Raw genomic sequence first — 12762 nt, 5'->3', positions numbered from 1 at the left:
AAGGTGGAGGAATTCTCTAAGGGAGATATTGATTACAGCTTGCAATGGTGGCTCAGAGGATTGTTTGAGGATTGCATTTTCCAGAGGGAATTCGTTGAAATCCTGGTTCTTCCCGATGCTTCCTAACAAAGAAGAATCAAGTCCAATAAGCTGGGGGGAGACCGCATTCTATAGCCCACCTCTTGGAGACTTTCCCCATGCATTCCCTTTTCTATTTAGTTGATCGGTTTATTTTATTGCAGAAAATGTATGTTGTACTTACTCTGAACCAGGCACTCTTCTGAGTGCTTCACAAATAAAAAAATCCTCTCATAGTTGTTACTAGATTTATCCCCATTGGGCAGTTGAAGAAACTGAGGCCCGAGATGCAAAGTCACCTGCCTCAAGTTGACACAGCAAATAAGCGCACAGTTGGGGGTTGAGCCCAGAAAGTCTGCCTCCAGCCCCACTCTTAACTGCTCTACTCTTTTTTTATTTTTAATTCAGTTTTATTGAAATATATTCACATACCATACGATCATCCATGGTGTACAATCAGCTGTTCACAGTACCATCATGTAGTTGTGCATTCGTCACCACAATTTTTGAACATTTTCCTTACACCGGAAAGAATAAAAATAAGAATAAAAAATACAAGTAAAGAGGAACACCCAAATCATTCCATCCCCCCCCATCCCACCCTATTTTACATTTAGTTTTAGTCCCTATTTTGCTACTCATCCATCCATACACTGGATAAAGGGAGTGTGATCCACAAGGTTTTCACAATCACACTGTCACCCCATGTAAGCTACATAGTTTTACAGTCGTCTTCAAGAGTCAATTCACTGCCCTACTCTTAACTACTCAGCCCTGCTCCCACCCGTATTCTAATTCTCACCAGGACCTCATAACACAACCATTATTATTAGCTTCACTTAAGTTAAGTACTTAAGTATCACCATTAGCATCATAAAGTCTCTGATAAGGCCACACCCACCCCCCAGCCCCCCAGGAAATTCACAACCACCTTATCACACAAATTAGCTCCACTTAGGAAGTTAGTTACTCAAGTTTTATCCCATTAGTACATTAAAGGTTCTGATAAGGCCTAATTTCCCGTAAGGAACTTTTTTGAACCCCTACCAGGTGCCAGGTGTATTATTAACTCTTTAAAGGCTCACATCCCCACAGGACACAATTATTACCGGCACTTCAGGGATCAGGGCTCTGTGGCACTGAGAGGATAAGTACTGTACCCAAGGTCACACCACTAATTAAAAAACGAAAGGAAATCTTATTCCAGAGTTCCCCAATTTTGTTTCACCACGGGCCACTTTTTCCATGAAAAACTTTCCCATGCCCTGCAGCATCTAGGACAGTATTTCTTCTACCCACCCTGAGGGTCATTTGGGAATGATAGGCTGTGAGAAGATCTTCCCTAGCTGAGGTCCCCCTTTGCTTTCCTGGGGTTCCAGGACCCCAAGAGGGTCCCCAACAGTAGGTACTGGATGGTTTGTTCGGTGTGGGGCCTTGGGGTTTGGGGCTTTCAGGTGGTAGTGGGTGGCGGGAGAGGATTGTAAAAGAAAAGGCTTTCAGAGCCCACGGTCTGAGTGGACCCCTGCACATCCACCTGTCCCCGACAGCCTTCGCCGCCTGTGCCATTACATCCTGAACCTGCGCTACTTTGAGATGTGCATCCTCATGGTCATTGCCATGAGCAGCATCGCCCTGGCCGCCGAGGACCCCGTGCAACCTAACGCACCGCGGAATAACGTGAGTCCCACGGAGCTGACCCCTTCCCAGCCCCGTCCCTCGGTCTCGGGCCACTTTCTCCCACCTCCAAGAGGCTCATGGCCAAGGTAGACCCGATGTTGGGGGACAAAGTTAGGGGAGGTGGTGGCTCTGGCCAAGAGACCCTGGCGAGGGCCCAGGCAAGCAGGGACGTGAGTGTTGCACCCTCCGCTGGAACATACGGGGTCCCCAGTAGGGGGAGCTCCAGGGGCAGCCCCCTCTGCAAGCCCCCTTGCACAGAACCCCTTTTTCGATCTTGACCCCAGACTTAGAAGGAAAGGACCATTTGAGCCAGAAAGGCCTAAAATTTGGGGTCCAGGAGCTGATGACGGCATCCATTAATTGAGCTCTTACTTTGTTCCGAGCTTTGCCTTGCAAAAAAAAAAAAAGCCTCCAAGGAAGCCCCGTTTGACCAGTGAGGAAACTGAGGCTCGGGGTGGTGGAGGGAACTGAAGTGATCTGCCCAGCATCACTCACTCAGCTGAGTTTAAACTCTGCTGCTTGCATCGAAGGCCTGCATTTATTAAGCACCTACTGCGTGCCAGGCGCCGGTGAGCTTTGCCTCCCTGACTTCCACCAAAACGGGAATGAGCACATGCCGGTGATTTAGACGGGAAACTGAGGCACAAGCCGGCGAGGGCATGGGAGGCTGGACAGAGGCCTGACCCCCAAGGCCCGGCAGAGGCTGGGGCAGCGGCACGTCCTTTGCCCCCTCCCTGCCCAGAGCCAAAGGTGCCATCTCCCGCCCTCACCCTGCCACTCTCGCTAAGTAGGTTAGGAACCTGCGCTGGCTGGCAAGTCCCATAAATCAAGCCTGGGGCGCCCGCACTGCCGCCCACCGGCAGCTTAGCTTGCATTTTTCCCTTCCTTCACCGGCCTGGCAGTTCCCCCTCGGGATGTGGGGGGTGGGGGGGAGGGATGGAAGGAAATAATTGGAACACTCTCTCCCAGAGGAAGCTGGGACCAGGACAGGGCTGGAACTTTCTGGTTAACTTTTATTTCCTGCTGCCGTTCCCCCCAGAGGCCTCCGGGAGCCAGATCTGGGGAGGGGCACCCCAAGAGAAGCCAGCAACCCCCTTGCAGACTCTAAGTGATTGGAGAAGCCCCCACCCCCACCCCCAGCTCTTGCAGGGGCCAAACACCGTGGCCCAGGGACAGCCACAGCTGAGGGCGTGTGCAGAGTGCTGCTCCAAGGCGCGGTTGAAACATCTCTCCTTAAAGCCCCCTGCCTGGTCAGGAGGTCGTGGCCCCATACTGCCAGCCAATGCCCAGCTGCCCCCTCCCCTAACTTCTTTTTATCGACTGAAATAGAGCCTGCTTCAGACAAGTGCATAAAACACAAGCGATCCATTTGTGATGATTTTAAAGCATGCACATCTCTATAATGTGCATCTCTAAAATCAAGGGCACCTGGAAGTCCACCTCCAAGATCTCCCCACCTCCTGTCCTCTAGAGCTGTTCTTTTCAGCTCTGGGCAATGTCTGGAGACATTTTGAGGTCAGGGATGCACAGAACGCCCCACCCCACCCCGCACCCCATAACAGAGAATGATCTGACCCCCAGTATCCGGAGTGCAGAAGTTGAAAACCCCTGGAGTAGAGGTCACTACCTCAACTTCCTGGATGAGCCTTTCTTAGCTTCTTTTTCTAATTTTCCCACCTGCACATGCCTCCCTAAACACTATAATTATCTGTTTCTAACTTCAAACAAATGAAAGATTGGCACATTCTGCCGTTGCGGGTAGCCACATTGGTTCTTTTTCATTGCTGTTTAATATTCCACCATGTGACCTGATTTGTTTATCCAGCCTCCTGCTGGTGAGCATTTGGGGTTGTTTCCAGAACTGAGTTCTTTTGAACACTCTCGCCATGCCCTGCTTTGGATGCATCTCCCCAGGTACCTGGGCAAGAGTTTCTCCAGGGTCTGAAACCGGGATCATAGAACCTGCATGTGGTCAGCCTCACAAGAAACAGCCAGAATGGCCACTGGGCACTCACTTCAGTGGTGAGCAGGGCACCCGTTGCACTGTATCCTTGTCAACACTTGCAATTGTCAGCTCGTCTGTTTTGCCGGTCTGGTAGTTGCGGCGTGGGGTCTCTTTGGGGTTTGGATTTGTGTCTCCCTGGTTATGAATGAGATCGAGCATGTCTGGAGATTAGTTGAACTACCAGTCTATTTTTTACAGGTCAAAAGGTTCTAAAGGTTAGCAGTTTCCTATGGTTCCACCTAAGGAATTGTTCCTCTTGACTCCCTCTTGCTCAATTTCTTAAGCTCTCCAGATTTTGATTCCCCATGCTTGCTCCTGCCCTCCCTCCCATTCATTTCTTTATTTAATAATTTATTTAATAATTATTTAATAGGCAACACCTGTGTGCCAGGTGGTATGCTAAACATCAAGGCTGTTACCTGGTATGAGGTAGTCCCAGCCCTTCCCGTAGCTCACAGGGGTTCAGCAACTTGCTTCGCCCACCACCTGTTGCACTGGACATGCTCTCCCACCACCATCCTCTTTGCCTACCCAGTGCCTCCAAGCTACCTGCACCCCTCCTGCCCCAGGAAGTCAGTCCCGATGGCCACTCAGGTCTCTGATTCCCCTTCGAGTGCCACATGGAACACGGGTGTGACTGGTGGTGCACAGAGCACAGAGCCCGGCTCCTGCAGGACCTGTGCCTCTCCAGCTCCTCACGCATTCATTCAACAAGCATTTATTGAACACCTATTGTGTTCTCTGGGCCTGTTCTGTGAGCCTGAGATGCTCAGGGCATCTCAGGGAGCAGGGCAGACAAACGTCCCTGCCTCCATGGGGCTGATATTTGGATCGGGGAGATAGACACTGAGATTATTAATTAGTATACCAAAGAGCACTTTGGGGTGGGGAGGCAAAGACTTGGGAAGCAGGATCAGAAGTGCCAGGAAATGGAATTTTAAGGGGGGGGGGGAGGGGGTGGCCAGGGGCAGCGTCACTGAAAAGACAATATTTGAGCCAAGACATGAGGGAGATGAGGGAGGGAACAAGATGGAATCTGCAGGAAGAGCATTCCAGGAGGAGTAGCATGAGCAAGGTGGGGGGTGGGAGGAGATGAGGACAGAGAGGTGACAGGAAGAACATGCCGGGTCTCTTGTGCTCCAGGGAGGACTTGGGCTTTTGCTCCAAGTGAAGTGGGAGCCATAAAGGGTTCTGGAGAGAGGAGAGGCATGACCTGACTCAGGTGCTCACAGGTGCCCTCTGGCTGTCACACTCATTAACTGTCAGCAGCTAATTAGCACTCATGAATCTGATGGCGTCAGCCCCCTGCACTTCCCACGTGCTGATCACAAAGATGTGCCATGTAGCGGGGAGAAATGACTCTACACCGCAGAAACAACTCGGGCTTGGCCCTATGGGAAGCAGTAGGGAGATGGAGGGGGAGAATCAGCCCACCCTGGTGGGGAGGGAGATGGTGAGATTGGCCCCCCAGTGTCTGGCTTAGTCCTGTTTAGGAAACACCAGGTGGAAATGATTTCTCACCCAGGAGGCCCAGAAGATCAAGGGCGCTGGGGACCAGACCCCTCAACTTCCCTGGGGCCTCCTCTAGTCCATACAGGGTTTGGGGCAAATAAAATAAGCCCCTTTCCCATTGGTAAGCAAACCAGCCTAACAGAGGGACTTTGTTAGAACTTTGCTGCCACCTGCTGGAAAGTTTCATTCACAGCCTACAAAAGTGAGCTGTCTAGGAGATGGAACGAGAGGTGACCCTTGGGCAGTGCACGCCCTGCACAACCATACTTGGCAGCCGTGTTCCACCTTTAGGCGGAGACTCGACTCCTGGGGGACTTTGCTGGAGGCCACATGTCCCAGCAGGACCATCGATGGGTTCACGAAGGCTCTGTTGGAGCAAAGCCATGATCCACCACCCCTTGCCTTTCTCCCCTGCAGGTGCTGCGGTACTTTGATTACGTTTTTACAGGCGTCTTTACCTTTGAGATGGTGATCAAGGTGAGTGTCAAGAGAGCCAGGGTTCTGAGGGATTCTGAGCACTTGCGAACGTCACCCTGTTGCAGAGGGCTCACCCCCTTAAAATGCTTGGTATAGCTGAGGAGCAGCAGGGAGCTGGTGTGGCCAGAAGGAGCGAGCAAGGGGGAGAGCTGGCAGAGCTGGGGGCAGGGAGGTGACTGGGCAGAGCATGCAGGGCCTTCTGGGCCACAGGGAGGACTTCAGTATTTGCTCCAAGTGAAATGGGAGTCATGGAGGGTTCTGGGGAGAGGGAGGACATGCCCTGAGTCAGGTATTTACAGGTGCCCTTTAGCTGCTGGGGGCGGAGACACACTTGGGGGCCAGAGCCAGGAAACCAGGGAAGAAGTGACTGCACTGGCCCAGATGAGTGATGCTGGGGTCTGGACGGGGTGGGGGCCTGGGTGTGAGAGTTGAGTTGGAGCCGGGCAGAGTCCAAAAAGGTTGGAGGACTGAGCTGACAAGGTTTGCTGCTGAGGCAGACCATGAGATGTAAGAGAAAGTGAAGTCAGGGCTGCCTTTCATGGTGGGGTGGGGTGGGGGGGTGCCCCTCATTGGTGGGGGTTCCTCATTCCATCCTAGAGATCCAGGTGCCTGGAGCCCCAACCCACCAGGCCTCCCGCCCCCATCCCCAAAGTCCAGAAGGGTTGGTGCACCTCCCCTTAGTGAGGCTGGGGGGTCTGAGTGTGCTCTCTTCTTCCACAGATGATTGACCTGGGACTCGTCCTGCACCAGGGCGCCTACTTCCGCGACCTCTGGAACATTCTAGACTTCATTGTGGTCAGTGGGGCTCTGGTTGCCTTCGCCTTCACGTAAGTCTCCTCACGAGGCTGCCCCTTTCCTCTTGGTCCCCAGCCCCCAGCCTGGGGCTGCCCTTTGGCCCAGGGGATGTGCTCTCAGGGTGTGGAGGTGGGGAAAGTGGGCTCTGGGGTGGCAGCAGGAGGCCGCGGCATGCACCGTGGAGAGCTTCCAGCTTTATGCATGATGTCAGCTGTGGAGAAGGAGGAGAAGGTTCCCCTACCTTCTACTCCTCACACAGCAACGGGCCTCAGCCACATCACCCAGCCTCTTGCTGTGCTGCTTTCCGTAGACTAGGCTGCCCCAGGACATCTCATCCCCCTTGTGCCCTGCCCAAACCGCTGTCTCTTTGGGGAGCCCCTAAAAAGACAATCAGGACATGAATGTGCATGAAAATTCTGACCCCTCCTTTGTGCCTGAAGGGCTTGCAGTGTTAGATCTGGTGACTCCCTTTGTGTGTCTTTCACTTCTCCTGGTTGCCCTCTAAAATGCCATGGGTCATCGTGCAACTCCAGGATGGCGCCTGGGTTCTGGGCGGCCATTCCAAGATGGCACCCAAGGGCTGAGCAGCCATTCCAGGATGGCACCCGGGTTCTGGGCAGCCATTCCAAGATGAATGGCACCTGAGGGCTGAGCAACCATTCCAAGATGGCGCCCGGATTCTTGGTGGCCCTTCCAAGATGGCACCCAAAGGCTAAGCAACCATTTTCCAAGATGGCGCCCAAGGGCTGAGCAACCATTCCAAGATGGCACCCAGGTTCTGGGCAGCCATTCCAAGATGGCACCCAAGGGCTGAACAGCCTGGGTTCTGGGAGGCCATTCCAGGGTGGTGCTTGGGTTCTTGGTGGCCATTCCAAGATACCATCTGAGTTCTGGGTGGTCATTCCCAGGAGGTGCCAACTTCTGAATGGTCATTCCAAGATAACTGAGCAGCCATTAGCCTTAGGGTCCTGAGAGCAAACTTAGTGCGTTCCTCCAGTTTCAGACATTCAGGGCAGGGTGAATAGCTCCTAACCTTGGGGACCCTATCTGTGCCCATCGTAGTGCATCATTCCTGGAAAGGAAGGTCTTAGCAGAATTTTGGACCCTCCTCACCCCACATGGTGAGGGGCTTGCTCTCTGCCTCCACCTCTTGGATTCCTTCTCAACAGATCAGGAAGGCTCTTGATCTGTCTAAAGAATGAGGGCTCGCTTTGTCAGAAGGGCCAGAGCGGTGGCCCATTTCCAGTTCACATGGGCTGCTCTCGGAGTCTTCCCGGGAACACGATGAAGTCAAGATGTGTTAGAAGAGCAAGAAATACTCAGTTTCTGGACACCTCAGTGCTGGAGGGCATGCACCATGAGACTGATATTTCTGACTGGGAAATCTTCCCTATTTCTTTTCTCTTTATCTTTTACTTTCTCCTCCTCTTTCTTATCTCTGCTCTCGCTTTTTATCTCTTTCTCTCTTCTTTCTTTCTCTGTCTCCCTCCTCCCTTTTCCTCTCTTTCCCTCCATTCCTCCATCCCTTCCTGTTTTCTAAATAACTGAATATTTATTTGACCATTAGAGCAATGGAAAAGAACATTCTAAAAATTCAGGTGGTTTAGCTACATCATGTAGATGTTCTGTAGGTGAAAATATAAAGTAAATCCAGGGTAAATTAAAGGGGAAAAGATTGCCACAAATAAGACAGGGTCGGTGGCCTTAATATATAAAATGCAACTGCAAATCAATAAGAAAACACTAAATTTCAATAGATGAATGAACAAAGGATCTAAACAGAAATTCCACAAACTGTTGACAACTAATAAAAATGAAAAAAAAATCAAACTCATCGGAATGCAGAGAAATATAAAATAATAACAAGACACAATGTGTTTCTTGTCAAGGTAGAATCAGTTTTTAAAAAATTACTTAAGATAATACACAGTGTCATGAGAATATAATAAAATAGGCCCCTCCCTCTGTCCTACAGCTATTTGAGCTGCTCCTACAAGGCAGGCACCAAGAAAGTTTAAATTCTGGAAAACTATTAGCCAGAGCACTTTCCACCCCCAGCCAGGAGTGACTATCTCATATGGAAATAACCCAAACCCCACATCTCTCTCTTTCTCCATCTCCCCCTCTCCCTTTCCCTCTGACTCTCTCACTTCTCTTTGTCTGGCTGTGTCTCTCTCTCCCTCCTTTTTTCTCTCTCTTTCTCCTGCTTATTTTCTATCCTTCCTTTCAGTCACCCTCTGTTTCTCTATACCCCCTCCCTATATATGTCTCTCTCTGTCTAACTCTTTGTTTCTCTTTGTCTCTTGCTCATTTACCCCCCTCTCTGTCCCTCCTCCCCTTTCCCCCTTCCTCTCCTGGATTTGTCTTTCGATGACTTGGTTTTGACCCTCTCCCTTCCCTGGACCATCAAGAGTCTGGCTATGTGTGGCCCGCTGCCATGTACCTTCTGGCACTGGGGAACATGTCCCCACCCTGTGTGCTGACCAGGGTGGTTTCTGGACCCAGGCAGAGCCCATGAGAGGGCGGGCAGCATGGCCAAGACCCCCCTCAACTCCAGCCCTTCAGACAGGGTCTACCTGGTGGCCCCCAAGCCTCCCAGTTCTCAGAAGGTGGGAGCTCGGATGGGAAGAGTCTCCATTAGCCCCCTTTGCCAGCTGTGCCCTGGGTGGTGGGTTTTGCCCTCCACGGACCCCCATCCTGTCTCCACTGCGGGTGGACAGCAGAAGTGACATCCGAGCGTCATCAGCTCAACCTCAGCTTTCATCCCAAACCTTTGCTGGAGCAGACATACTACCACAGTGAAGAGGGGGCTCTGGCCCACCAGGGGAGGGTAGATCCTGCCTCGATCCCCACCCCCAACTTTGACCTCTACAATTTGGGGAGGAGTGACCTTTAAACCACCCAGAGAGCAAGCCTTTTGACCACTGAGTGTTTGCCACAGTTGGGCCGTATTTTTTAAATATACTGTTTCTAGCCTTTCTGGAGCTACAACTGGGCTCTGCTTTAAGCAAACCTAATCTGCAAACTAGAAATTCCACCAAAGACGAATCAGCAAAATGATTCTTTGCTTTGCAAAAGAGTCTCTCACAGGGAGCTGACTCTTTGAGTTTTCTTGACTGTTTGAGTTTCCTTTTTAAATATAAACCTGTAAAGGACTTTAAACATTTGCCTATAGCTCACAGAAATTTGACACCCTGGTTGTTGAGTCAACCTTTTAGACGCCTTTCAGGGAGAAGCAAAGTTGGTACAGGCAAAAAAGCTACCCTCTGCCCTTGAAAATCCCTGTTTCAAATTATTTTTTAAATTCCTACACAAGAAATGTCCTGTGAGCCCCAAGGACTCATCAAGAGCCCAGATCTCGCAGGAGCTGGGAGACTGAGATTTTGCCCACAGGATCTGGGCCAGCACCAGCAAATTTCACAGGGTTTTGGAAGAGCTTATAGCAGAGGGTCGGCCAGGGAATACAATTATAAATAGGCAAAGGGATGGAAGGGGAGACCTTGAGACCCTACGCCCACCATGGTCTCCCCACGTTACAGCTGAGAATTCATCTGGTCCTCTAATGTAGGGCTGCAGGCAGCACAGCTGGCAAGGCGCCTTGATCAAGCCACTCCTGCATATGCATAGGACAACCTGCCCCAAAAAAAAAAAGCCAGAGAAGGAGCTCTCAAGCTGCTACCTTTTTTTTCTCAAGAAAAGTTTCAGAATCTTCCCCCTGGCTGCAGATTTCTGGCCTCTCCTTTCTTCTTGAGATGGTCTCTCTCCGTGTGAAGTCTTTGTTTATGAGCAGATGGACACCACATCAGTGTCCTTTGCTTCTGTTCTTTCTGCTGTGTTAATTTGCTTTGTCTGTCTTGTGTGCCAATCTCCTCATAGACAAGGCCAGGAGCTCCGATAGGTGTTAGATTAACCTCAGGGTTTTAGGAAAAGGCTCCCCCATTTTGTCCGGTTTCTCTCTAAATATGCAAATCTCTCACCCTCTTTGTGCCTCAGTTTCCCCATAAAAGAGAGAAATTTTAGTTGATGATAGCAATAAGTTTGGTCTCTATTGATTTAATCTTCACGGCAACCCCACCACGGCAGTTCTCTTAGTATTCCCATTTTGCAGGTGAGGACACTGAGGCTCAGACAGGTTGTAGGAGAAGACCAGTAAGATCACTAAGGCTGGGTTTGGCTGTCAGATTCAGGGATGTTTCCGTCTCCCAGCCCTTAACACAGAAGTTTCACAAGCAGCAAAATGAGACTTGGCAGCCCACCAGACTGGATTCCTGGCAGGGCTCAGAGAACCAAGGGAAAAGGGCATGGGACTGTCTCCTGGAACGTGGGTCCTAGATCCCCACTGGGATCCGAGGCTGTCCCCTTCTCCATTAACAGGAATCTTGCAATTCCAGCCTTTAGGGTTCAAGGCAAGGATTCTGCCCCGACTGCTGTCATTGCAGCCCCGTCTTGGATATGGGAAAACCATCCCTGTGACCCTCCAAGGGAGCTCTCCCAACAGTTTCCACCCTCCCCGAACCTCCCCCAGATATCTGTGTGTGTCCTGCTCCATCCACTTACTGACTGTGTTCCACATCCATTAACACTCCATTTCATGAGCTGTCATCACACATGATCTAAAGCTCTGTGCTCATGCATCGGGGCGGCCAACTGACGTTTCCCAGCAGCTGTTGGATCACGATCCCTCCCTCACTGCCAAGAGTCCATCTGGCGCTGCCTCTCCTCCCCAAGGGCACGACCACGGGCCGGCACAGCTCACACAGCACCTTGAGCAAGCTGCTCCTGTGTGCCAGAAATCCAAAACAGTCTTCACACTGCTGCTTTTGTTAATCCCCTTTCTCAAAATAACCCTGGCCCCTGCAGTTATTTTTGTGTGAGTGGTCAGATGGAAATAAGATTATAGAGTGCAAGTCACGGCACCTGGATTTGAATCTTAATCTGCCACTTCCTAGCTGTGTGGCCATGGGCAAGTCACTCGCCTTCTCTGGGCCTCAGCCTCCTTATCTGGAAATGGGTTTAATTATGTCATCTTCCCTGCCAGCAAATGCAGTGGCATCTGGAAGACTCACCTATTGCAACCATAGCAAGTTCAGCAGAAACTGCTATCATTGAAAGACCTCCCCAGTCACCCATAGACTCGAATCTACACAATGCTCTGTGTGCAATAACTTCTGGATACACTGCATTTTAGTACCACCAAACTCCATTGACAAAACAAAGTTAGAGAAGAAGTAGGGAAATCCTGTGGGAGTGTTTTGGGGCATTTATACCACTCTGTCTGAAAAAAATATATATGCACCACCAACTTCAAAAGGAGGGTGGGTGGGAAATTCTAGAATCTCTGACAGATGTCGAATCTTTCTAACCTTGATGCCTGGTTCCTGTTGGTGCATCGTAAGCCTGAGTGCCTTCCAGCCTGCCAAGTGCTGAGAATTTCTCCAGGCCCCACGCTTTTTCAGCAGATAACTGAGGGCTGCCCCTGATCTCATCCCAGGTTGTAACTCTTTGCTGATCCCTTCTCCTAAAACCAGGGGACAAAGCCAAAGCTGTGGCTGTCATTCTTAGGGCATCAGAATCCCGCAGCCTTGTTTCATGGGTGAGAGAACAAAGGGCAGATTCAGGATTCAAACCCAGGTCCCCCCAACTCCACTGCTCAGATCTTTAAGACATTCTAGAACCTTCCAGCACCAGAACCTCTGGAGAAAAGGGTTTTTCTCCAGCTCTTGGCAGTGACCTTCGGCAGCGAATTCGCCTTTGGTAATTGGCGACTTTCTGGCTGTCCAGCTACTTGAAAATTTGGCTTTCTTGATGTTGTTTGGCAGTGCCAAGCGCCTGCCAACGGTGTGGGGGTGGTGGATTAAATGGGGAGGGGCTTCCAGATGGAAGGTCAGATGTCGGGCCGGAGCCGTGAGCCTGCGGCCACCCCTTCTGACACCCATACAGGGCAGGGGGCTGCGCAGGTGTGCGTGTGTGTATGTGTGTGTTCTGTGTTCTTTCTTCTGAGGCCGCTTACGATCTGTCTCTCCCCGCGACGCCACCTCACCCAGGAGCAGTACACGGTAAAGTCTTTCTGTCTCTCTCTCGTTCTGTCTCTCGTTCTCCCTGCCCTGGCACATCCGTGCCGGTGCTGGGCCTGTTTCCACGGCCTTGTGTCTCTGCCACTACCGTCCTGTCGCTTGGGGTGACCGGAGCCCCCTCTGGCTGCTGCCCCAGGGGGTCTC

General features: G+C 51.2%; 1 protein-coding gene across 11 annotated transcripts in view; it reads left to right on the top strand.

The window, feature by feature from the left end:
• The window catches only part of CACNA1A (calcium voltage-gated channel subunit alpha1 A), a 322216-nt gene that overhangs the window by 252766 nt on the left and 56688 nt on the right, over window positions 1–12762 (top strand). For all 11 annotated transcript variants that reach the window (XM_037818101.1, XM_037818099.1, XM_037818097.1 and 8 more), the window contains 3 exons: window positions 1626–1755; window positions 5690–5749; window positions 6470–6576. In XM_037818101.1, the coding sequence (XP_037674029.1) occupies window positions 1626–1755; window positions 5690–5749; window positions 6470–6576 (297 nt within the window). The remainder of the gene's footprint in view (window positions 1–1625; window positions 1756–5689; window positions 5750–6469; window positions 6577–12762) is intronic.

Source organism: Choloepus didactylus, chromosome 25, assembly GCF_015220235.1.
Source record: "Choloepus didactylus isolate mChoDid1 chromosome 25, mChoDid1.pri, whole genome shotgun sequence".
Taxonomy (NCBI): Eukaryota; Metazoa; Chordata; class Mammalia; order Pilosa; family Megalonychidae; genus Choloepus; species Choloepus didactylus.
Note: the sequence above shows the minus strand (reverse complement) of the source record. Positions and strands in the feature narration are given on the sequence as shown.